We start from the raw sequence: 24,454 nt of genomic DNA, 5'->3' as shown, positions 1-24,454 counted from the left end.
TAAAGAATCATCTAAAACAAGATTCTAGTGATATGAAGAAATAATTAAGATATATGATAGACTTAAAATAAAAATTGCTTTGCTGTATGATTTCCATTATGCAAATGGATGATTATACTTACACACATACACTCCCCAGAAAAAGTTAAAAATGAGAAGTACACAGAAATGTTAACTAAAATAACTTTCAAGTCTAAGGAGTATAAGTGATTATTTATTTTACATATTCTTTTACATTCTTTAGAGGCACTGGGAATGATATGTATGGTAGATGTAGTCACTACCAAAGTAGCACATATATTTGAAAAGATGAGTTAGAATACCTTTTATAAACTATATATATTTTCTAGACGAACAAAGGACTTAAAATTCAAATTAAAATTAAAGCTGAATTTTCAATATCTTTAAACAACTATTGCTAAAAAATATTTCCCTTTGTTTTGGAAAACCTTACCTCAGAATCTACAAAATGCCTTTGGTAATAATAAAAGCCTCTTCGACAAAGGTTACAATGATTTAGAGCTGTTTTTAAGAAATGTCTTCTATAAACTTGATGCCAAGTATCTTTAATCTAAAATATGAAAACAAAAATTAGAGTGTTATTTTATACTCTTCACATTGATCAATCACACTAAGAAATTATACATAAAATTTATTACAAAAATGTTAATTAAAAGCAACAGCAAGGTTGTTATTTTATCAACCTTCTTTATTCACTTACATTGTTTTTCAAGCCAAAATTACATTTACTAGTTTATGTATTCCAAAACATGCAATGTTTTAAACAAGCTTGTTGTTTTATTCAACCAATTTGTAGAATAGATAGCTCGGGAATTATCCTTGCCTAATCAGGACAAAGGAAACCAAGGCAAAAAAGAGGCTGAAAGGCAGAGTTAGGACCAGGAATCTGTTCTTGGAACAACAATATTTTTTCTTGTTGGTGCTGGAGATTGAACCCAGGGACACTTAACTACTGAGCCATACCCCCAGCTCTTTTTTATGTTCTATTTAGAGACAGGGTCTTGTCAACTTGCCGAGGTTGGCTTTGAACTCACAATCCTCCTGTCTAAGTCTCCCAAGCTGCTGGGATTACAGGTGTGTGCCACTGTGCCCAGCTAATATTTCCTTTTTGATAATTAAACTTCACCGCTATCATACCAGTATGATCCCTACCACTTTATTACTACATAATAGTATTAGAGCTCAATGTTTCTTCATACCTATTGTCTTTCTTTGAATATAACACGAATAATGCTAAGGAGACAAACAAAACAAGTATCAACAACATGATTTGACAGATAGGCAAAGTGGGGCTCAGAGAGCTATCAATTATTAAAGGTAATATAATGAAACTGTATTAGAATTTAGAACTCCTGACATCCAATATTCTTGTGATGACATTTGGCTTCTTATTTTAGATTTTTGTAAGATATACTAAACAAAGTATCACTTAAAAAAATAGATTTCTCTTGTTTACAGAAAGATATATATATATATATATATCCAATCTATATCTTTAGATATGGGCAAAAGCTTAAAAAAAATCATACAACATTTTCTACTCCACTATTAAGAGAAAATCCTTCCTACTGTATTAACCAAATCAACATAAATTTAAAAGTATCAAACTGAATATAAGAAGAGTATCACTTAAGCAAAATATTTGGGACCAGACATATTTCAGATTTCAGAATTTTTTGAAGTATCCACATACATACAACAAAGATTCTTGGGGACAGGACCCAAGTCTAACCATGAAATTCATTTATGTTTATATACACCCACACAGCCTATAGGTAACTTCATATAATATTTTTAGTGCCCCTGAATTTTGACTATAACCAGTTACATTAGGTTGGATTAGAATTTTCTTTTTGTGGCATCAAGTTGGAGCTAAAAAAGTTTCAGATTTTACAGGATATCAGATTTCTGAATTAAGGATGCTTAATCTGTACAACTTTTTGTTAATAAGAGTAAAGACCAGTGTAGACAAATTAAATCTATACTCAACTAAAAATCTCATGTTCAATTTATAAATAATGTTAGTTTTATAACAGCTTTAACTACTTTCATGTTGACCAGTTTTTTATTTTCTTGTGAAATTTAAAGCAAGTATATTTATTTCTCAAGTGCAGAAACATAATCTTTAAAAAAATCTTATGGGTGATTCTGAAATTTTTATATGACTGCTCTCCCCACTAGATTAACTTTTCTAACTGGGTTTCACTTAAGCTAATATTAAAAGGAGTTTCTGAATCCTTTATTTTCTAGCAGGAAATGGAGACCTGTAAAGTTTTATTTTGTTTTCTAAAAATTTGTTGCAAATAATCATTATGAAAGTAAGCAAAAAGTAGTCTGAAGTTTAGATTGTCCTCTTATTTATCATAAATAAAGAAAATGAGATAAAATACAAAGGTCTTATCCAATTCAATAAAAGCACACATATTTTTTCTAAATCTATCATATCTATACTTGACTGCAAAACATACACAATATATATGCAGAAATGAGCCACATTTAAACAGAAATTCTATTTTGCAATCTAAAACAGTGTGACGTGATGCAGTTTCACCCTTTTTTTGCAAGAACTGCTGAACTTGCCCAAGAAAATCCAATTTTCTAAATTTCAATTTCCGATTTATAGATTACCCTTTAAAAAGCAAAATTGAGCATAACATTTCTTCACAAAATAACTTCATATAATAAAAATGACCAAGTTTTCATGTCAGCAAACGTGGAAATAAAATAACATTAAGAAGTTAGATATCTATGCAACACATTAGAAGCAATAACATTGTACTGCATAAAACAATGATTAAGAAAGCAGATTTGTGTTTTTCAGCAATATTTATTACCAAGCTTGGATCTACTTCTACTCCTCGGGATTCCAGGTTCTTTCGGACGGTGGTTATCTCATCACTTGCCAAATAAGCTGGGTGTTCCTCATTACATTTCAACATCTTCTCCAATTCATTCTTTGTTTCATTGTGAACAGACTTTAAAATGTTGAAAAGAGGACTATGCTTAGATGCTTTTACTTTGGCACTTGTAAAAACAGAATCCAATTTTAATAGGTACATCGATATTGCATAATAGGTGACACAAGCTTAATCACAGCAAGAAAAAACACAGAATCCTAACACAAATATGGGTAAGTGATCTATGAATGCGGGGCAATTTGCCTTAAAAAGGGGGAAAAATAGGAATCAGACCTATTTATTAAATTTTACTCTTGCTGCAATGTTTTACTATTGAAGACACAGCACCAGGTATCTTACTATACACTTCCTTTTCTCCACCTACTTTAGGCTTAGGGAAAAGAACTCTGAAAACGAGAAAAGATGTTCTATAAATGCCCAAGAGAACTCAGATCTGTTGACCTTTTTTCCCCCTGATTAAATGCAAAATGCTAGTTTGATATTTTAAAAAAAGTCTTTTCATTAAAAATCACACTTCAGACTGTTCCTGTGAGGTACTTATCATTCTTAAATGATTCACTTTCAGCCTCTTCTCTATAATTGTTCATAAAGCTCAGCAAAGAAGGAAAACAGATATAATACACATAAACACACATTATAAGTTTGAAAACAAGACTTTTATACTGTGTCAAATTAATTTTTCATTTTTCAATCCTTCATTTAAAATTGTATGATAAAAAAAATCTATTACTCTAAACAAGTTACAATAAGACTTTGCTCCAAAGTGTACCACAACTATGGAATATAAGTTTTTAAACAAGAATAACACTTTTAAATGCAACTAATTAGCTTGTAAGTAGAAGTACCAATTACTACTCTCTGAAGATATGGCACATTAGGAGAAATATTAGTAAAGAGGCATTCACTGTTTGGTTAAACATTTCTATTCAGTTTGAGGTAGGAAGGAAATCTCTGTTAAAGGAGTTCCCTCTAATTCGCCGTGGCCTGCATTTTCACTTCTACCTTCCTAGACATCAAGCACTTCACCATGACACTTAGTCTTCAAAAGACAACTTCTCTCTTATTTATCCTGAAAATTAATTCAGCTCAGACAGGTGAAAATGTTTCAAAGGGTATGATTTTCCTAGGAATCTAAGGAAAACATAAAATAAAAAATACTTTTCAGAGCATGTAGCATGTATTTGTAATTTCACAGGACAATCTTTTTTCCTTTCCTGCTAAATCCTGTTACTCAAGACAGAATTGTAACACAGCTACCTAAACTTGCAATATGAAACCTGGAGCTATTCTCAACCTCTTCTAGAATTTGTTTTCTGTGGTAATTTCTGAGTGTGAGGTATAGAACCAAACAGGAGTAGGAAGGATTGAAGGTCAGAATAGAACTTGACTTGCAAGTCTAACACAAGGCTATCTTTTGAAGGAAAAAACAAATATAAAAACATCTCCCCAGGTGATTCAGAAGTGTCTCCCTCCACAGCCTAAATGTCGCCTCTGTTCAGTCAGCTGGGTACACATGTTGCCCTGTAATTTTTGGGAGAGAAAGCTCTTCTCTGAAAAAGAAAGCTCTTCTCTTGCTCATCCAGGCTTACACATCTTTTGCAATGACCTTAAAATAAATTCCTTTACTTCTCTTCCAGTTCTAGTAAACAAACAACAACAACAAAAAATTTAAAAACCCTGATAATCAGGAATCTTTTCCAAGTATGTTCTGGCAAAGGATATTTACCACTAGATGCTAAGGCAAGTTCTGCTACTGTTGATTATTATGGATATTTTAGGCCCAATTTCCCCTAAGCTTGAATTGAAAATTCATTCAATTTTCTCTTGAGTTTATCTGTCTTACACCAGCACTTTGTAATCAATCAATGCCTCTTCCTGTCTCAAATGTCAGAAGCCTCTAATGGATTCCCCAGAAATCCTCCTCTGACAGATCCCCTCCTCTCAGCCCATATGTACAGGAGAGATAATTGATGTACCCTAAACACATGTTCTAATCACCCATTCTGTCTACTTTCCCAGCTTCTCTGCAAGTTCTTAATGAGTCGTTGTCCACAAAAGTCTTAAGAGGAAAAAAGAGAAGGAGAGAAGATGAGAAAGATGGGACTGGGAGAGGGAACTGTATTCAATATTTGAGCCAAGTTGAGAAATCGGATATCTTATGAAACAAGATATGTGAAAAATTAGAAGAAAATAGGGTGTTGATTATTTAATTCAACTATTTAAGATGAAAATAAGAATATAAAGAACAAAGTGTATGTCCTTAGGTAATTAATTTTTCTACTTTTTAGTCATTTTTTTTCTCTAATTAAATGGGTACAAAAAACAAAACCAGAACAGAAAGTAGATTGGATGTTACCTTTTTCTTACAACTTCATTCATTTGTATATTTAGATTCTATATTCTATTTAGATTCATTTAAGGAATAAGTGTAAGAACAGAGGTATAAGCCTGAAAGTGAGACAGGAAAACAAGCTAAAAACAAAGAAGGAAAAAAAGTGGTGAAGGCAGGGATAAGGACATGAATGACATACATTTTTCTGCAATTTACTTATTTTTAGTTATTTATCATTAGACTTTTCCATTTTATTCTTCTGAAGTGCTCTTTTAACGTTTATTAAAGGAACAAATTCTGTAACTATGTCCTGTGTGAATTTTATATTTACATTGCAAACACAGGAACAAAATATACAAAGCAATAAAATAATGCAAATAGATTTCCAACAGAAAAATTTAGGGAGAACAAAATACGGCAAAAATCATTAATTATTTTTCTTCCTAATCATAGTCTATGCATCTTTTGAAATCCTTTTCAGTTTTTTCTGTTCATAACTAATCCTTTTTTTTGTAGTTGTAAATGAACAGAATGCCTTTGTTTATATTTATATGGTGCTAAAAATTGAACCCAGTGCCTCACCTGTGCTAGATAAGTGTTCTGCCACTGAGCTACAGCCCCATCCCAATCTTTTTTTTTCTCTTAATCTCAAGTAGAGAACTGAAATAAACAAAGTAGTCAGCTAAAAAAGGGTCATGTTTTATCTTCATTTTCTTTTATTAACACAGTTACTTGACTTTTAAAACCTTCTCAGATAGTTTATTCTTTATTTTAAAGATTCATTAAATCTTAGAAGGGCAAATATAAAATATTTTAAATTCTTAGGATTGATCTAGAGCCAGGCAAAGATTATATTTTAATGCTTGAATTAAAATGAACAAAGTTATATTATTATGAGACCACAGAATCGTTTTTACCTGTTCTTGGGTCCGATTTTTCCAGTATATCCACCTTTTTCTCCAGTCTGGGCCTATCATGTTTTCAATTGCATTTTCAGCTGGGGAAAAAAAAAAAAAACTTAAATTAATTCATCAAAGGACTTAAAACATCAAAGGACTTAAAATAGCATACTAACAGGGACACGGCCACATCAATGTTTATAGCAGTACAATTCACAATAGTTAAACCCCGATATTCCGGAGTTAATAATTTAGATGATCTTTTTTTTTTTTTTAATATTTATTTTTTAGTTTTCGGGGGACACAACATCTTTGCTTGTATGTGGTGCTGAGGATCGAACCCAGGCCGCACGCATGCCAGGTGAGCGCACTACCGCTTGAGCCACATCCCCAGCCCATTAGATGATCTTCACCTTTCTTTTTTGCCATATGAACTAACATTTAGGTGGAACCAACCTAGATGCCCTTCAGTAGATGAACAGATAAAGAAAATGTGGTATATATACAAAATGGAATATTATTCAGCATTAAAAGAGAATCAATTCATGGAATTTGCAGGTAAATGGATGAAGCTGGAGATAAAATGAAAAGTGAAATTAGCCAATCCCCCAAAACCAACTTTAAGCATGCTGAGCCATAATATGCTGTGTGTGTGTGTGTGTGGAGGATTAAATGAACTCTAGATAGGGCAAAAGGGAAAAGGGAAGAGAGGAAGCATAGGGTTAGGAAAATTAGTGGAATGCAATGGTTATCCTTACCCTAAGTACATGTAAGAAAACATGAAGGATGTAACTTTACTTTGTGTACAACCAGAGATATGAAAAATTGTGCTCTATATGTGTAATATGAATTGTAATGCATTTTGTTGTTATACATAACAAATCAAATTTTTTAAAAAAGAACTTTATTACTTAACAAGGACAAAAATTATTACTAATAATGATCTTACTTTCTTAACTATTTCATATCAATATAAAATTAGTTGAAATAAAGGAAAAAAATGATGATTGATATGGGTACATGTATAAGAAAGAATTATGTGTCTAAAATTTATGAAAAGTACAATTGCTTATAGAATTCCTAAAAGTGCAGCAAACACAAATATTCTGAATTGTACCTTTTTAGAATATGAATACATGTAAACATCATGTATCAAATTTATTTATTCTTTTTAGTAGTCATAAAACACTTGACTGAAAAATCCAACAAATATTCAACTATATGACGAAAATCTTGAAATGTTTTATTTTTACACTGTTCACTACTGCTTCACCACTGCCAATGTTCAGAACTCAGTTCAGAACTCACATTCAAAGATACTTACTATCCTTGAGACGAGCCTGAAGAGCTTCTTCCATAAAATAAATAGCTGCATCCCACTGCTGCTTATCAGAAATGGACCTGTCTTCTAAGGCATTGTGCTGAATCACCCTCTGCAATACAAGCAATGAAAAAAGCTGGGTTTGACTTAATGTCTCCTTATTTCAGTAATTTCATATCAGCTTAGTAAATATTCAAAATAACAGATGTATTTAAAATAGCATAAAAACATATCCCTTCCATCAAAATGCAGGAGCTCTTTTAATTGCCTGCTTATTGTTATCTTTCTGTCTAAAAAAAATAAACAGTGGAGATCCTCTCCTGGCTCACATTAAACAAGTTAACTATGAATGAAGGGGAGATAAAGGTAGTGGTAGGTAGGCATAATACACATTGAACTGCACAAAATGCAACAATCAGAACCTCGATATTCAGGGGTTAATAATTTAGATGATCTTCACCTTTCTATTTTTTGCCATATGAACTGTCATTAGTATTTTTTTAAAAAAGAGGAAAAAGTAATAACTATTATTTCATTGTTAAAAGCAATAAAAATAGTAATAGGGTAAATAAATGCTTAAAAGATCTAGATCATATATGTTAGATATTTGTTTTAGCTGAAAATTTGTTTCCAAATTTTATAACTTTTGAATGAATGAATGAAAATAGCATCATTCTCTAAGAAACCCAGTCTTCAAAGCACTTAACAAGAATAAACACAGTTTTCCAACATGAAGACAAATATTTCTTCAAAGCAAAGTTATAATTACAACCAGTTCATGGTGAGATACATAGTTTCTATAGCACTGCTCAATCCTTTCATTCAACAGTATCTCTCATGACTCTCTAAGCACAGCAGATACTTAATAAAGGTCTGATTATGATGGTGAATATTGGATGTTGGTCAGGAACTAGACTCTGCAGTCTGAGCAGGCTCTGAACCCCAGTTCTGCCAATGACAATTGGGCTGTCCAAGAGTTACATCAAATAATGCTTGCAAAATGCTAAGCAGAGCTCCTGGCACAAGGCAAACACTGAACATATGGTAAAGATTTTAGACCCAGTTATCTACACACAGGCCAATAAAATGACTAACTTGTAGAAGTTTACGGGAGCCTGCTTACTACAAAGTTTGACTCATTTCTGAAATGATAGCCAAGATGAAATAGCAGAGAGAGATTTTAGAAGAACAGAGAAATGTTAAAGGGAAGATTACAGAAAATAAATCTATTTCCTTACTTTAGTATTTTAAATTAAGAATTTAATATTTAAAAAGGCATATAAAAATAATCTCCTATGGAAAAAACTCAATTTGAGAAATCATGTTAAAAATGATGCTGACATCCTAATTAAAAAATGACATACCAAACTATCTTCTGCAAAATCATTCCACTTGTGGCGTTTAATACTTTCTTCTTTTACAGCCTCTTTAAGTTTATCAAATATGTCATCATGTTCTTTTCCCTTGGGTTCTGTCATGAAGCGGGAAAATTCTTCCTGTAGGGTCTCCCAAGCAACCTACAATTATTTAAAAAGAAAAAAACCCTGTGTTTATACTACATACTTTAATATGAAAAATAATGAAATCAAGTCAAACAGATGTGATAAATCAGCTTATCAGGAAATGCATATGAAGGAAAGTACACTAAGAAAAAGGCAGCAAATATAAACTATGGTCTAGGTAGTGGGTGGGACAGGTTTGGCTTCCTGACATGTTTGACTATTTAGACACAGTGTATTAAATTTTTAGAAATTAGTCACCAACATTTAAAAACTGAGTGACTTCATATAAATTTTATGGAGAATCTGGAAATAATATACCCACATTCCCACATGACAACACCTGGTAGAGCTGAATAGGGGCCACATCCTTTAGATAAGGTTTGCATTCCAAGTCGGCTAGCAGATTTAGTTAACTTGTTTATCTTTATCATCATCATCATCATCATCATCATCATCATCATTTTGGTCCTAGGGATTGAACCCAGGGGTGCTTAACCACTGAGCCACATCCCCAACCCTTTTTATTTCAAGACAGGGTCTTGCTAAATTGCTTAGGGCCTTTCCAGCCACAGGTATTACAGGTTTGTGCTACTGGGCCTGCCTTAGTTAACTTGTTCATTTCAACCTATAAGACAATTAAGTTTGCTGGCTTCTACACCATAAAAAGTTCAAAATTTCTTATTGAGTCAACTATCTCCACATCTTTGCCTTTAAGCAAACACATGAAAAAAGGCATAATTACTTTCAAAAATAGCTTGAATACAAACAAGATACAAGCATTATTCACTACTGTATTATAGTTAGCTCCTAATAATCTAATAAAAGGAAGAGTACAGTATTAAAAAATAATTAAGAACTAAATCTGGTTATGATTAAGTGGGCTTTTAAATGTTGGACTTTGTTTATCACACCCTCATTCTATATATAAGAAGTTATGGCCTAAAGACAAATGATTGTCAAAAGGACACAGTGCGTTGTGAGGTATTAACATCTGCACTTCCTGACCCTTACCAGATCCATGTTCTTTCCATTGTGCCTAAGGTTAAGAACAATAAGTGGGGCTGGGGCTGTAGCTCAGTGGCAGAGCGCTTGCCTTGCATGTGTGAGGCACTGGGTTCGATCCTCCTCACCACATAAAAATAAGCAAATAAAATAAAGGCATGCTGTCCATTAAAAAACAAACAACAACAAGAACAATAACAAAAACAGTAAGTGGCAGGAGACGAAATCATGGTTTTTATGATCACTTACTATTTACACTTAAATCTTAGGAATGAAAATATCCTCTCATGGGATGGGACTCAGAAAACTGTTAGGGCCAGTAGTAAGGAGGGCTAGTGAAGTGGTGGCAGTAGCTCACCAATTTTTATTCAGGGTAAATATCTTGAGAACTGTGTGAAGCAACATAGTACTTAGGTAGAAAGGCAGCAAGAAAGAGAGGCTTGAGGAAACTGAGAACAGAGTTAATGCAGTACAGGACTGAAACAGGACAGGAAAGGGGAGAAGTCACACCTGAATAATTAGAATTTGTTTTTAATGTCAGTGTGAAAAAAAAATTACTTTCAATGTTGACTCTAATTTTGTGAGCAACCTCACAAAGAATACTCCGCACAGAGCAATGTGCAGGACAGGTCAGCCTGGACAATGATGATGATCATAATAGCAGCTGCATTTCCTCAGTAGTTACTATGGGTCAGGTGTTATTTAAAAATTTTTTACATATATGAACTCATTTAGTCCTTATAATAACTCTGTGAGGTAGAAAACAGCATCATTTCTGTTTTTTAGATGAGAAAACAGAAAGGTTAAACACCCAGCCCAAAGATCACACAGCTAAGAAGTTGAAACAAGATACACAAGTAACAAAAATGGATTCCTTAAAGTACTTTTTATAATTCTTAGTCTAATTGGCAAGAGCCTACCTATGAAAATGAATAGTGTAATTTGAGCATTGTAAGAATGAATAAATAAAATGTTTGATCTATTAAACATTTTCCTAAGTTGTTCAATATATTTCACATTCAAACAAATTTTGCTGGTTTTGTTAAATGTTATCTTTTGGAGAAGAACCAATGCCCTCGGGCAAACACCATCCCAATTAGCAAATTTTTATATCTACATTAGCTGGTAGCAACATTAAGGTTAGTTCCAACAGAGAGATGAGGAACAAAGCATAAATGAAGTATAAAGACCAAATAGAAAAATAGTGGCTGTGATGAAAGTAAAATCTAAAATTCACAGCTCCTACTCTCTTCAGATAATGCTTCTTACCCATTTAATTAAATTATATCCTAACCTCTACTGCTTTATTTGGAAGCTGTTTATCAGTCCACTGTTTAAGCTTGATATCCACTGTGGTATTAAAAGTTCCTGAATTCATGGTTTGTGCAGCTGGAAGATAGATGTTTTCAATCACATGAGTTGATACTCTTTCCCACAAAGACTGTTGAAGGATTTCCTCCCTGAAAAGCAAAACAAAATTATAAGAACATCAAATTTAAATATAATAAGTTTCTAAAAACAGCTTGATTGAAGTATCATTAACTTACTATAAATTGTAAATAAAGTTTTGACATGTGTATAACATCTATGAACTACAGCAATCAAGATAACAAACATATCTATTATCCCCAAAGCTGGAACCACTCTATGTACTGTGACTATGATTAATTTATACTTTCTAAAACTTTATTTTGTCTTCTTTCACTCAACATAATTATTCTGAAATTCATCATGTTGTATGTGTTAATATTTCACATACTTCTCATTATTTTTATTACGAGAAGTATTCCATTGAATGAATCTGTTCATCCATCCACCTGTTGATGGATGCTTAGGCTACTTCTAGTTATTGGTTATTACAAGTAAAGATGTTATGGGAATACATTTAAAAATCTTTGTAAGGACATATGCTTTCATTCCTTTTGGGAAAATGTCTAAGAGTGAAATAACTGGGTCTTTTGATAATTATATGTTTAACTTTTTAAGATATCACTAGACTATTACACAAAATGTTTGCACCATTATACATTCCTACCAGCAAAGAATGCAAGTTCTATGTTCTCTATGTCTTTAATGGCATTTGGTATGCTTAGTCTGTCATTTAGGCTATTGTAGCAGGTTTACAGTGGTATCTCCTGTGGTTCACATTTCTCTAATAACTAATAATTTTATGCATTTTTCATGTGCTTATTTATCTAACATTAACATATACTTTATGTGTTTACTGTAGAGTTTAACACAAAACTTTTGATGTAATTTTTACAATTTATCAGACCACCTCATAAAGCATAGTGATTTTATGGTATTGCTAGATGAAATAACTTAACACATCATGATTAAAGAAATAATATAAAATATGCATGATCAAGTTGAAAATATTTATAAGAAATTTTAAGAACACAGATCACTAAATAAGAAAAAGAAATTATTTTAATTAAGAAAAAAGTGAAATCTTAAGAAAATATTTGTCTTCCCTTGAGCCAAATTTTACTATAATAGGATTCAAAAACAAACAAAAACTAAAGCATAACCAAATCCAACCAAATGAAAACAAAAAACCACATTGTTTATCATATGGTCAGTCTTCAGCATAACCTCAGTCAACGGTGGAGGCCAATCACAGAGCTCAGAGTGGCTATAGAAACACCCCTGTTGCCCCAAAGCAAAATAAAGAGCTTAGCTCCTGGTTTCACCTGGCCAATTTTAAGGTCTTTGGTCAGTTATAACCAGAAAACTAGAGTTCAAGGAAAGGATACATCACTGATGCCCAAAGAACAGAGACCATTCAGTCACTAAGTAATGACAAAAAGTGGATGAATTTAAGAAGATGAAAGAAAAGGAGTTTTTAAGGGATTCCTACTGAAATGCCATTTGAAATACAAATAGGAAGATGTATAAAAACAGAAGAGAAGACCAGAGTTCAGTCTCTCACCTCTAGGGCTTTTTTCTACTCCTGCCTCAGAACAGGTCTGATCTGTTATTTCTTTTTAGGACTCTTGGACCAAGAATATACATCCCAGACACACTTTTGAAACTGTAACAAAATCCAGAGTACCAAATTCTTTTTTTTTTTTTCATTTTTTTTTATTGGTTGTTGACAATTTTTTTTTTTTTTTTTGGTGCTGAAACCCGAGTACCAAATTCTGACAAGCCTACTGCTTTCCATTCTTATCCATAATAGACAGCTGCTATCACTTTCCTTTATACAGCCTCTCCTACCCTTTCATCACCAAGTTGCTGTCCTCTGTCCCAGGCTCCTACTGCTCCCCTCCATCACTATTTTTAATATGGCCCCAATATCAGTTCTATAACAAATAAGGAATTTTACACTCTCACTCTTTCCCTGTTCCTTTTATCTTTAAACCTTTCTGGCTCTCCCTTAAGTAAAGTGATTATCCTCAAGTTTTACTGAATGGAAGCTGTCAGCAGTTAAACGTGCTTCAGAATTGGAAGTTAGAAGCTATGTTTTCTTTACCCTATAATCTCTCTTCTAGATCATTAGTCCTCAACTCTCTCATAAAAACTCCTGTACTATGAAGACACCCATCTGGTTGTACCCATCTGCTATCCTTCCTGTTGCCATCATCCAACAATTCCCCTAGCATGTTCTATAGATTTCTTCATTGTAGGTTTGTCCATCATCCAGGGATATAGTCTACAAATACACAAAATACATATAACACTGTAGTTATACCTTCTTTATCGCCAAGAACTTGATCTACATTTCAATTTAACTAAGAAATACTTTTTGAAGTGGATTTTTTTTTTCTTTGAAAGAAGAGGACTTATGCTGGTTGCAGTGGTGCATGCCTGTAATCACAGGCTGACTTGGGAGGCTAAGGCAGGAGGATCTAAGTTTTAGGCCAGCCTTAGAAACTTAGATCCTAAGCCTAACTTAGCAAGACCCTGTCTGAAAATAAATAAATAAATAAATAAATATTAAAAAAAGGGCTGGGATGTAACTCAGTGGTAGAGTGCTCCTGGGTCCAATTCCCAATATCAAAAAATGAATAAACAAATAAAACGGAGAGAAGAGAACTTACTCAATATAATAATTTCAGCCAATACAGAGAAATAAGTCCCCCAAATCTTTTTTCTAGGAGACACACACTTTGTAGTTTATTATTAAAAAGTATAGTGCCTATATAAATATTGTATATGGGTTTGTGTACTTACACAAGTGGACCATAGTATTCATACTAGTTTATAAATGCTTTTTACAAATCTTAATGTACATGTTTCCCATGTTAACATCCTGTATTTTTTAGTGGCTGCACAATAATCTATAGGAAAATCAAATACTATGTAATTCTGAATAGTTACTGTCCATTATTTTTACATTTATAAACAAAACCAAGGTGAAGATTCTTCTGTGTTCATCTTTGTCAAATATATCTTCATTTTCATATATTCCTAGTAATGTCATTGCTGGATATAAATATATTCGATTAATGAACTCTTCTTCATTAGCTATTCATCAAAACACTCAAATCTTGTCAATTCTATTTTTAAGGTAAGCTTTTGAATATCTTGAAAATGGCTCCTCTTCTTCATCTACACTACCACTACCCACATTTAAGCCATCATCACCTCTTATTGTAGCAGTCAACTGCTTCCTTACTTCTAGTTTTCTCTACCAGTATTCCATTGCTATATCACAAAGATCTTTCTAAAATATAAATCTGATCTAAACCTCTTCAATGGGCCCCACTTATGGAATAAATTCTAAGCTTCTGAATATGGCTTGTAAAACTTAATATTCTGGTTGTCATCTATTCTATTTCTTACTTCCTGACTCCATCTATGCTAAGCCAGTGGACACAGCTACCTGGCTCACCTCTCTTGCTTTTACTGCCTGGTCTCCGTGATACCTAACACCAATGCACCCATTAAATCTCTGATTATGATTTTGTAGCTCTTCAATTTCTCAAACTTGAATTAGGGGATTCAACTGTGCTTTTCTATTTTACTTTTATTTTCATTATTTTAAACTAAATTAAAATAAACAATACTTTTCACCAAAAATTACATGAATACCAGAGTACCTTTTTAAAGTCCATATCTATGAAGCCAACCAACTCTCTTACTGGAAAAGACATATACTTGTTGATGGTAACATGTTAATGATATGCCAGTATCTCCTACTCATATTAATAATTGGTTCTTGAAAACCAAGTACTTTATGTAGAAATGCTGACAGTCTACAATCCAGTACTTGTCAAATCAAAACCCTAACTTTTTAAAAACACAACTAAAATACAGTTCAATGTCTACAAATGAATAAAAAAATGTTAGGAGCTAAGGTGCTTATAACACTGAAATATAAATCAGTCCTGTGATTTAAATAATTATATAGACATTAGGCATGTGTCCTAAAACATCACAAGACATTATGCAGCAAGAGATACCAATAAAAATTTTTAAGGCAATATCAACCATGTCACAAAAATTAAATGTTTTTAGTGTAGTGCAGTTAAATTCAATGTGGCATAAAGTTAGATTAGGACTTGTTCTTGTGATTCATGTCCTTTTAAGCTCTAGAGTCTGAAGGAAAAAAAGTAAATGAAAAGATGAGAGAATCATCTGATTGACAGCTCATAGAAATAATTCTCCAGGAGCCAGATGTCACAGTTCTCACCCTTGCCTTTTCAATGGTCAATCTTGCAGTACAGGTTTCTTATTCCTTCACTATCCATTTGGCCCCCTGGTATTAAATAAATTAGATTTATCTTCTGGGTTTGCATCAGTGTAGATATTCTTTGATTTCAGGATTGCTCTGTCCAACCAAAACTAAGGTTTCCATTTGATGATGCCAGAAATTAATTAGCAGAAGGATCAGTTTTCCCTCCCATAAACTAAATGATTATGTGTTTTAGTTTACAAATCATTTACGAACATTACTCTCATACAAAGTGACAAAGCATTTAGTTCTGTATTTGCATCTAAACACAAATATTTATGTATCTGTTTCTTGCAAATTCAAAAGCTAACTGACTTACACAACACTACTGCAAATAGGTTAAAACATAAGTATATCAAACATAAGAAGCTGTATCATATATATATGATTAATAAATCAAGTATAGATAAGATCAGATCTCTTTTTTGGGGGGTGAGGATTAAGGAGAGATTAAAAATGGTCAAGTACTGCTAAACAGATCTTACTTATCTGTGACGCTGAGATGGGAATAGCAAACTTGAGAGGCAAGTCTGGGAATTTAGAGAGACCTTGTCTTAAAATACAAAACTAAAAAGGGCTGGGGATGTATCTGAGTGGCAGAGCACTCCTGGATTTGATCCCAGTACAGGAAAGGGGGGCAAATATTGACTAAGAGAGAGGAAGGATCATTACTGAGGAAGAAAGGACACTGGGATGGGGAAACTAGTGAAACCAAATTCAAATTTAAGGACTAGACACTAGTGTCCTGACTTGGTGGTGAAAACCTTCAACAGAGCAAACATAGAAGGTACTAAAAATATTTATCATAAATGGTGGTAAGAATAGTTTTTCTACAAGAATGATAAATTCTTAAATATACCATAGACCATGTATGGAAAATAATTTAGGCACAAAGAATTTATTAATCAATATAATGATTGCAAAAATTTCAAAGCTACTTTTATATAGCTGACTGAGGTACATATAGTTTATTTGTTTATAATGCCCAATCCAACAAATTTAAGAATGCCCAAATTAACACAAAACATAAACTGAAGGTGATCCTTCACGTTAAAAGAGATTCGTGTGAGAATTTACCTTAGGTAAAATGCTGCAGAGGTAAAAATGCAAAAGTAAATAAATAAATAACAAATCTTGAAAATGTGATCTGTATACAATATAGCAGGAGTATGTTTAGAAAGCAATAACTGTCCTTACTCTAAAATGAGAACTTGGGAATATATACTACTTTCTCTTTATAAAACAATTTTCTCTACAGTTTTTTTCTCTATGATTAATCTAACAATGAATTCTAATAGATTGTTTGCTATGTATATAAAGCATAATTTATGAAGACTTCACCTAAATGATTTTATAGAAAACATGATTATATATTTATTAACTGTAAAGAAAAGCCAAAGATTTAAAAGACCATATAGAAAGTTATCTTCCAGAAATTCAATGATTAGATTACAATAGCAGACATCTTGCAAAGATATAATTTTATGCAACAATAAACATTGCTTTATCAATCTAAGTTTGCATATTTCATTTAATTCAAATAGTAACATCACTGAGACAAGGGATTAATGGCAAAGTCAAATACTCACCAATGTTTCGGTGTAACCTGGCTCAAACTGATAACTTCATCAAGGATTTCATTTTTAGCTTTTTCAAATAGTTCATTCTAGGCAATATAGATACAAGTAAGATATTTTGAAAGACAATAAATTTGCCCTGTTATGATTTTAAGGAAACCAAAAAAAAGCCTTTGGTAGGGTAGTAGGCTTAATTTATGTATAAATATGCAATCCTAGCAAAAATACTCTTATAATCTATTTATTTTGAAATATCATTATCAGATAAGGACAAAAAAAGTGATATAAATACTGATATAAATGACCACCTTACTCAATTCTAAATGTAGGTTTTCATTAGCATTTTTTCCCCAAAGATTTCCATATTACTGATGTTATATGAAACAATATTTATCTATTTAGTGTAATAGTAAATAAATGTTGGTTGGTTGTTTTACAACAAATGGTATTTTAATATTAAGGAAAAACAATATTCAGTTTCCACTAAATTAGAGTCTACTTCTCTAAGGTAAAATGCTGAAAGGTAATTTTTAAAAATTTTTGATTACACTTTAAAGAATATTCTTCAATTCTCAGGAAACATTTTAACACTTGTTTTGATATCTTATGATACCTAATTACATTATGAAATACAGTGAACAATTTATTTTAGAAGAGATAACTGTGTCTATATTATAGTCCAAACCAAAGCAGTTTAGCTAATAAGATCTCTCATTAACATCAATTCTGTTAGAATATAGTAAATTAAAATATCTACAAAATATACGAGGTACCATATATTACCCGATCAAGTTCTCGCAGGCGAGGATAGTTATTCTTCCACTCAGTTTCAAGGTTAAAACGTGTTGCTGAGGAAGAAGAAAACTGTTTTAAGTTTATGATTCTCATTTATTTATTTATTTATTTATTTCTATGTGGTGCTGAAGATCAAACTGAGTGCCTCGCATATGCTGGGCAAGTGCTCTACCACTGAGAGACAACCCCAGCCCCATGATTCTCTTTCTTCTCAGGTGTAATGGTGAAAGGCTATCTTGCATATCTTCTGTATCAACCGGATTTCTGAGGGTGCACCTATGATTAGTACTCTGGGTTCTTAACATCTCAGAATTTTATAATTGCAATAGTTATCTAATATTTTCTTTGATTCTAGTTTTCCCATTTCACAAACAGGTGCAGCAGCTTGGTATGGCTGCTAAAAGAAGGATCTGGAGTTAGACCACTAAGATTTAAATCCTCAGTCTAACTGCTATGTGACACCAGTTGTGTAAATTACTCTGCACCTGTATTCTCTTTTTTTTTTAATTTGTTTTAATTAGTTACACATGACAGTACAATGATCTTGACATATCATTCATTTGAATCAGATGGGATATAATATCTCATTTTGCACCTGTATTCTCTTCTGTGAAATGGGAATAAAAATAATACTTAACAGGTTGCTCAGGTACTAAGTGGGAAAAATATATAAATTTTCCAAATGGGAAAAGAGAAGACTATATTCTCACCAGGTGATGATATGTACGGAAAGACACAGAGCAGTAAACTGTGGGACTAAGAAAACAGGACAATGTAGCTGAAGCACAGGGTGCTCTGCGTCCCAACATGTTTCCTCACATTTCTTTATAAAGAGAGAATCGAAGTTCTGTATAGTTTAGTAAGTAAGTTTCCTCTCAAACATTACTACAAACTTCTTGACTTTTTAAATACTCTGTAATGGCTCCTAGCAATGTTTCTTCTCAAAGGGAAAAATCCCATAATTAATGACACACCAAAGGTTTGTGTTTTTTCCATTTTCCACATATTGTCTAACAGTAAATCAAGTACAACTTCTAGGCAACTATAAAGAAAGGGAGTGAAACATGATGGATGCTGAAGATTGCCAGCTAATAAAATGTCTAAATTTGTTTGCTTATTTTAAAAATCCAACTTACCCTTAAAACTATCAGCCTGTTGTTCAACTGACTCTCGTACCATTTTCCAAAAGCAGTCTGATACAGCAAGGCTTAAATTTCTTGTAGTCACTTGGTGTGCCTTTAGCATACTTGTCCTATTGAAACAAACAAGAGCTAAAATATATTCAAACGGTAAAGGGACAATAATACTACCACTAACTTGGAGAATGCACGTGTGTGTTATGAGAATAGCCACTTATATCTTTTATATAAGTTACGACACTGTCAAGTATAACTTTCTGTGGTGAAGAAAAAGTTCCACAACTGGGCAATCCAATAGAGTAACTGCTAGCTATATAGGGTTACTGAGCCCTTAAAATAGTTGGACTCACTGGTTCTCTACTTGTCCAGTGTCAAAAATCCTTTCCTGAGTGTGATAAAATTTTTAATTTTATCAAATATTAATTAATTTAAATTTTTAATAATTGCAGACTAGCAACTGTTGTATTGACAGCACAGTTCCATGTCTGTCAGTTCTTCCCAATAGACATTTCTGTAGGCTGTTGGCAAATACACTATTCTATTTCCAGAAACACTCTACGTATAAAGCTTTAATATAATTCAATTGCCCTTTTAGCTTTTCCTTTTTAGTCAATACCTCTATTAAATTCTGATAATACTTATTCAGAGACATTCTTTTGACATCCTCAGTTCAACTTTCCCTAATACTTTAAAACAAAATGTGAACACATATTTTAAAAAGAAAGTGCTAATTTTAAAAAATCACTTTCTAAGTGAAATAACATAGGAGGTGTGAGTGCTGTCTTCCAGTGTCCACATCTTCAGGGGCAATTTATCTTCCCTGCATCTGCATACTATGTGACAAACTGTTCCCAATTCTGTCAGAGTAGCTGAAGAACTTGCTTATTAGATACAGACCACTAGTTGGGGAAAAAAGTCCATGTTAAATTAATAGCTACAAAACAATGACTTTTTAAGTGAAAAGATTTAAACTATCCCCTCAATATAAATTTTAAGAAGCAATCAAAAGACTACCAACCAAGAAAAGCCCAGGACCGGATGGGTATACAGCGGAGTTTTACAAAACCTTTAAAGAAGAATTAATACCAATACTTTTCAAGTTATTTCAGGAAACAGAAAAAGAGGGAGCTCTTCCAAATTCATTCTATGAGGCCAACATCACCCTGATTCCAAAACCAGACAAAGACACCTCAAAGAAAGAAAACTACAGACCAGTATCTCTAATGAACCTAGATGCAAAAATCCTCAATAAAATTCTGGCAAATCGAATACAAAAACACATCAAAAAACGTGTGCACCATGATCAAGTAGGATTCATCCCTGGGATGCAAGGATGGTTCAACATATGGAAATCAATAAATGTTATTCACCACATCAATAGACTTAAAGATAAGAATCATATGATCATCTGGATAGACACCGAAAAAGCATTCGACAAAGTACAGCATCCCTTTATGTTCAAAACATTAGAAAAACTAGGGATAACAGGAACTTACCTTGACATTGTAAAAGCTATCTATGCTAAGCCTCAGGCTAGCATCATTCTGAATGAAGAAAAGTTGAAGGCATTCCCTCTAAAATCTGGAACAAGACAGGGATGCCCTCTCTCATCACTTCTATTTAATTTAGTCCTTGAAATACTAGCCAGAGCAATTAGACAGACAAAAGAAATTAAAGGCATAAAAATAGGAAAAGAAGAACTTAAATTATCACTATTTGCGGAAGACATGATTCTATACCTAGAAGACCCAAAAGGGTCTACAAAGAAACTACTAGAACTAATAAATGAATTCAGCAAAGTGGCAGGATATAAAATCAACACACATAAATCAAAGGCATTTCTGTATATCAGCAACAAAACTTCTGAAACGGAAATGAGGAAAAACACTCCATTCACAATATCCTCAAAAAAAAATAAAATACTTGGGAATCAACCTAACAAAAGAGGTGAAAGATTTATACAATGAAAACTACAGAACCTTAAAGAGAGAAGTAGAAGAAGATCTTAGAAGATGGAAAAATATACCCTGTTCATGGATAGGCAGAACTAACATTATCAAAATGGCGATATTACCAAAAGTTCTCTATAGGTTTAATGCAATGCCAATCAAAATCCCAACAGCATTTCTTGTAGAAATAGATAAAGCAATCATGAAATTCATATGGAAAAATAAAAGACCCAGAATAGCAAAAGCAATTCTAAGCAGGAAGTGTGAATCAGGCGGTATAGCAATACCAGATTTCAAACTATATTACAGAGCAATAGTGACAAACACAGCATGGTACTGGTACCAAAACAGGTGAGTGGACCAATGGTATAGAATAGAGGACACAGAGACTAATCCACAAAGTTACAACTATATTATATTTGATAAAGGGGCTAAAAACATGCAATGGAGGAAGGATAGCATCTTCAACAAATGGTGTTGGGAAAACTGGAAATCCATATGCAACAAAATGAAACTGAATCCCTTTCTCTCGCCATGCACAAAAGTTAACTCAAAATGGATCAAGGAGTTCGATATCAAATCAGAGACTCTGCGTCTGATAGAAGAAAAAGTTAGCTCCGATCTACAGACTGTGGGGTGGGGCTCCAAATTCCTTAATAGGACACCCATAGCACAAGAGTTAATAACAAGAATCAACAAATGGGACTTACTTAAACTAAAAAGTTTTTTCTCAGCAAGAGAAACAATAAGAGAGGTAAATAAGGAGCCTACATCCTGGGAACAAATTTTTACTCTTCACACTTCAGATAGAGCCCTAATATCCAGAGTATACAAAGAACTCAAAAAATTAGACAATAAGATAACAAATAACCCAATCAACAAATGGGCCAAGGACCTGAACAGACACTTCGCAGAGGAGGATATACAATCAATCAACAAGTACATGAAAAAATGCTCACCATCTCTAGCAGTCAGAGAAATGCAAATCAAAACCACCCTAAGATACCATCTCACTCCAGTAAGATTGGCAGCCACTATGAAGTCAAACAACAACAAGTGCTGGCGAGGATGTGGAGAAAAGGGTACACTTGTACATTGCTGGTGGGACTGCAAATTGGTGCGGCCAATTTGGAAAGCAGTATGGAGATTCCTGGGAAAGCTGGGAATGGAACCACCATTTGACCCTGCTACTGCCCTTCTCGGACTATTCCCTGAAGACCTTAAAAGAGTATGCTACAGGGATACTGCCACATCGATGTTCATAGCAGCACAATTCACAATAGCTAGACTGTGGAACCAACCCAGATGCCCTTCAATAGATGAATGGATAAAAAAAAGTGACATTTATACACCATGGAATATTACGCAGCACTAAAAAATGACAAAATCATGGAATTTACAGGGAAATGGATGGCACTAGAGCAGATTATGCTTAGTGAAGCTAGCCAATCCCTAAAAAACAAATAAATAAATAAATAAATAAATTTTAAAATACTTTTGCAAGACACTTACTTTAGAAGTTTTGAATTCTGAAAAAATTCTTCTTCATATTCTCTTATAGCTTCAATGCTTTCAGAGCTATTTCCTAAGGAAAAAAATGACGATCAAATTTTCATCAAGGAAATTAATATTTATTACTTGAAAAAAAAACTGAAAATGAGTTATAATAATCCATCTTGCATACCTTTTCCTGTTACAACAGCAAAATAGCCCAGAGCTTTCATTGGGAAGAGCTTTCCTTCAATTATCTGTTGAATCTGTTTTTAAAAGTAGGTAAAATAAATGAGATAGAAGCTTACATAATTTTTAAAAGGACAATACATAATTTAGAAAGCAAAATAATTTGTGATGCTATACATGTTGAGCAAAATATATTAGTATGTACAAAAGCATTTAAATGTAATTCAACTGCTGTTTGAGAAAAACAAATACATTTAATTTTACTATTAAAATGTCTTATTAAAACATATGCACTGAAATTAAAACTTGGAATGATTATGTAGTGCTTTGGAGTTAATCTCTGAAATCCTGCTCTGCCACTGAACAACTATGTAGCCTTAATTTTTTCAAAAAGGTTGTTGAGATTATGAGAGATAATACAATACTTCGAATAGGCAAAGAAAAGCACTCAAATGATAGCTTTTTATTATTATTTCCCCAGTGTCTTCAATTATCTAACCTCTAAACAAGCTGGATTGTCTTCTTTTAGTCTTTCTTCTTTCTCCTTCCCCCACCTCCTTTTTTAATAGTTGGACTCATTGGTTCTCTATTTGTCCAGTGTCAAAAATCCTTTTTCTGAGTGTGATAAAAACTAGATGCTAAACCCAGAAAAGTATATATATGCACAGAAAATATAAGAGTTTTTACCCCTGAGGCCCATTCAGATGAATACTGGAGTAGGAATTCCTCCTCTAAAACTCATTACAATCTAGGCTAATGCTGAATCTTTGACATGAAAAAGAACAAAATAAACTTTAATTCCATTTCAAATGAAATTCAAACTGACTATTCTACAAAGGAGAAAAAAAAAAAAAAAAAAAGAAAGGTCTGGAGAGAAATGGAGGCCATAGAAATTTGTTTCTACTTTACTTCTCTCCTCTACATCAGGACCAATACAGCCACATCAGGCTTTACTCTTAAAAATAAGGCACAGCGGAGGTTATGGAGAGTTAATACAGCAGGCCTGAGAGAATCCTGAAAAAGGCCTGCTTCCTTTTCCTGGCATCTGGGAACTTAACTGATAAACAATCCCTTATACTGATATAAAACTTACTCTAAATGACAGTGGCTCTTTGTACAAGTAATGTGGTTTATGCTGAACAATGTGCCTTCCTTGTGGGAGTCTGGAATTTTGGTACATGAGGATGTCTAACTGACAAAAAACCTTAGGTGTGAAGTCTCTAACGAGCAATTTGTGGCTGCCAGACTTCCTTTGTATCCTTTCACTGTAATAAACCTTAGGTGTAAATATAACTATGTGGTAAGTCCTGTGAGTTCTTCTGTAGAATCACTGAACCTAGGGCTGGTCTGTTTGGGAGACTCCAGATACTGAGGAAGAGTCCCAGAAGGTGTAAAATGGGAAGGACACATTCTATGAAGTAGCAGTGGGGCTGGGTACCAAAGTCTAAAGCTGTTGTCACACACGAGTAGGACAATATTACTCAAAGATGATAGCTTCCATGTATATAACAAATACTTCTGTGCCAAGCATTATTCCAACCACTTTACCATATTTATTAAACTCATTAAACCTTCACAACCTATGAGACAGTACCATGAATATCCTCATTCCACCAGATGATGAAGCCTTAAGCTCTGA

General features: G+C 33.1%; 1 protein-coding gene across 5 annotated transcripts in view; it reads right to left on the bottom strand.

The window, feature by feature from the left end:
- The window catches only part of Opa1 (OPA1 mitochondrial dynamin like GTPase), an 86,390-nt gene that overhangs the window by 24,427 nt on the left and 37,509 nt on the right, over window positions 1-24,454 (bottom strand). For all 5 annotated transcript variants that reach the window (XM_078043882.1, XM_078043881.1, XM_078043884.1 and 2 more), the window contains 11 exons: window positions 22,820-22,892; window positions 22,648-22,720; window positions 19,184-19,299; window positions 18,036-18,100; window positions 17,265-17,341; window positions 11,290-11,455; window positions 8,856-9,008; window positions 7,495-7,603; window positions 6,189-6,268; window positions 2,856-2,996; window positions 455-571 (listed from right to left, as the gene is read on the bottom strand). In XM_078043882.1, coding sequence (XP_077900008.1) covers window positions 455-571; window positions 2,856-2,996; window positions 6,189-6,268; window positions 7,495-7,603; window positions 8,856-9,008; window positions 11,290-11,455; window positions 17,265-17,341; window positions 18,036-18,100; window positions 19,184-19,299; window positions 22,648-22,720; window positions 22,820-22,892 — 1,170 coding nt within the window. The remainder of the gene's footprint in view (window positions 1-454; window positions 572-2,855; window positions 2,997-6,188; window positions 6,269-7,494; window positions 7,604-8,855; window positions 9,009-11,289; window positions 11,456-17,264; window positions 17,342-18,035; window positions 18,101-19,183; window positions 19,300-22,647; window positions 22,721-22,819; window positions 22,893-24,454) is intronic.

The sequence above is a fragment of the Ictidomys tridecemlineatus genome, chromosome 3 (assembly GCF_052094955.1).
Source record: "Ictidomys tridecemlineatus isolate mIctTri1 chromosome 3, mIctTri1.hap1, whole genome shotgun sequence".
Taxonomy (NCBI): domain Eukaryota; kingdom Metazoa; phylum Chordata; class Mammalia; order Rodentia; family Sciuridae; genus Ictidomys; species Ictidomys tridecemlineatus.
This window is presented reverse-complemented; position numbering and strand designations above follow the sequence as displayed.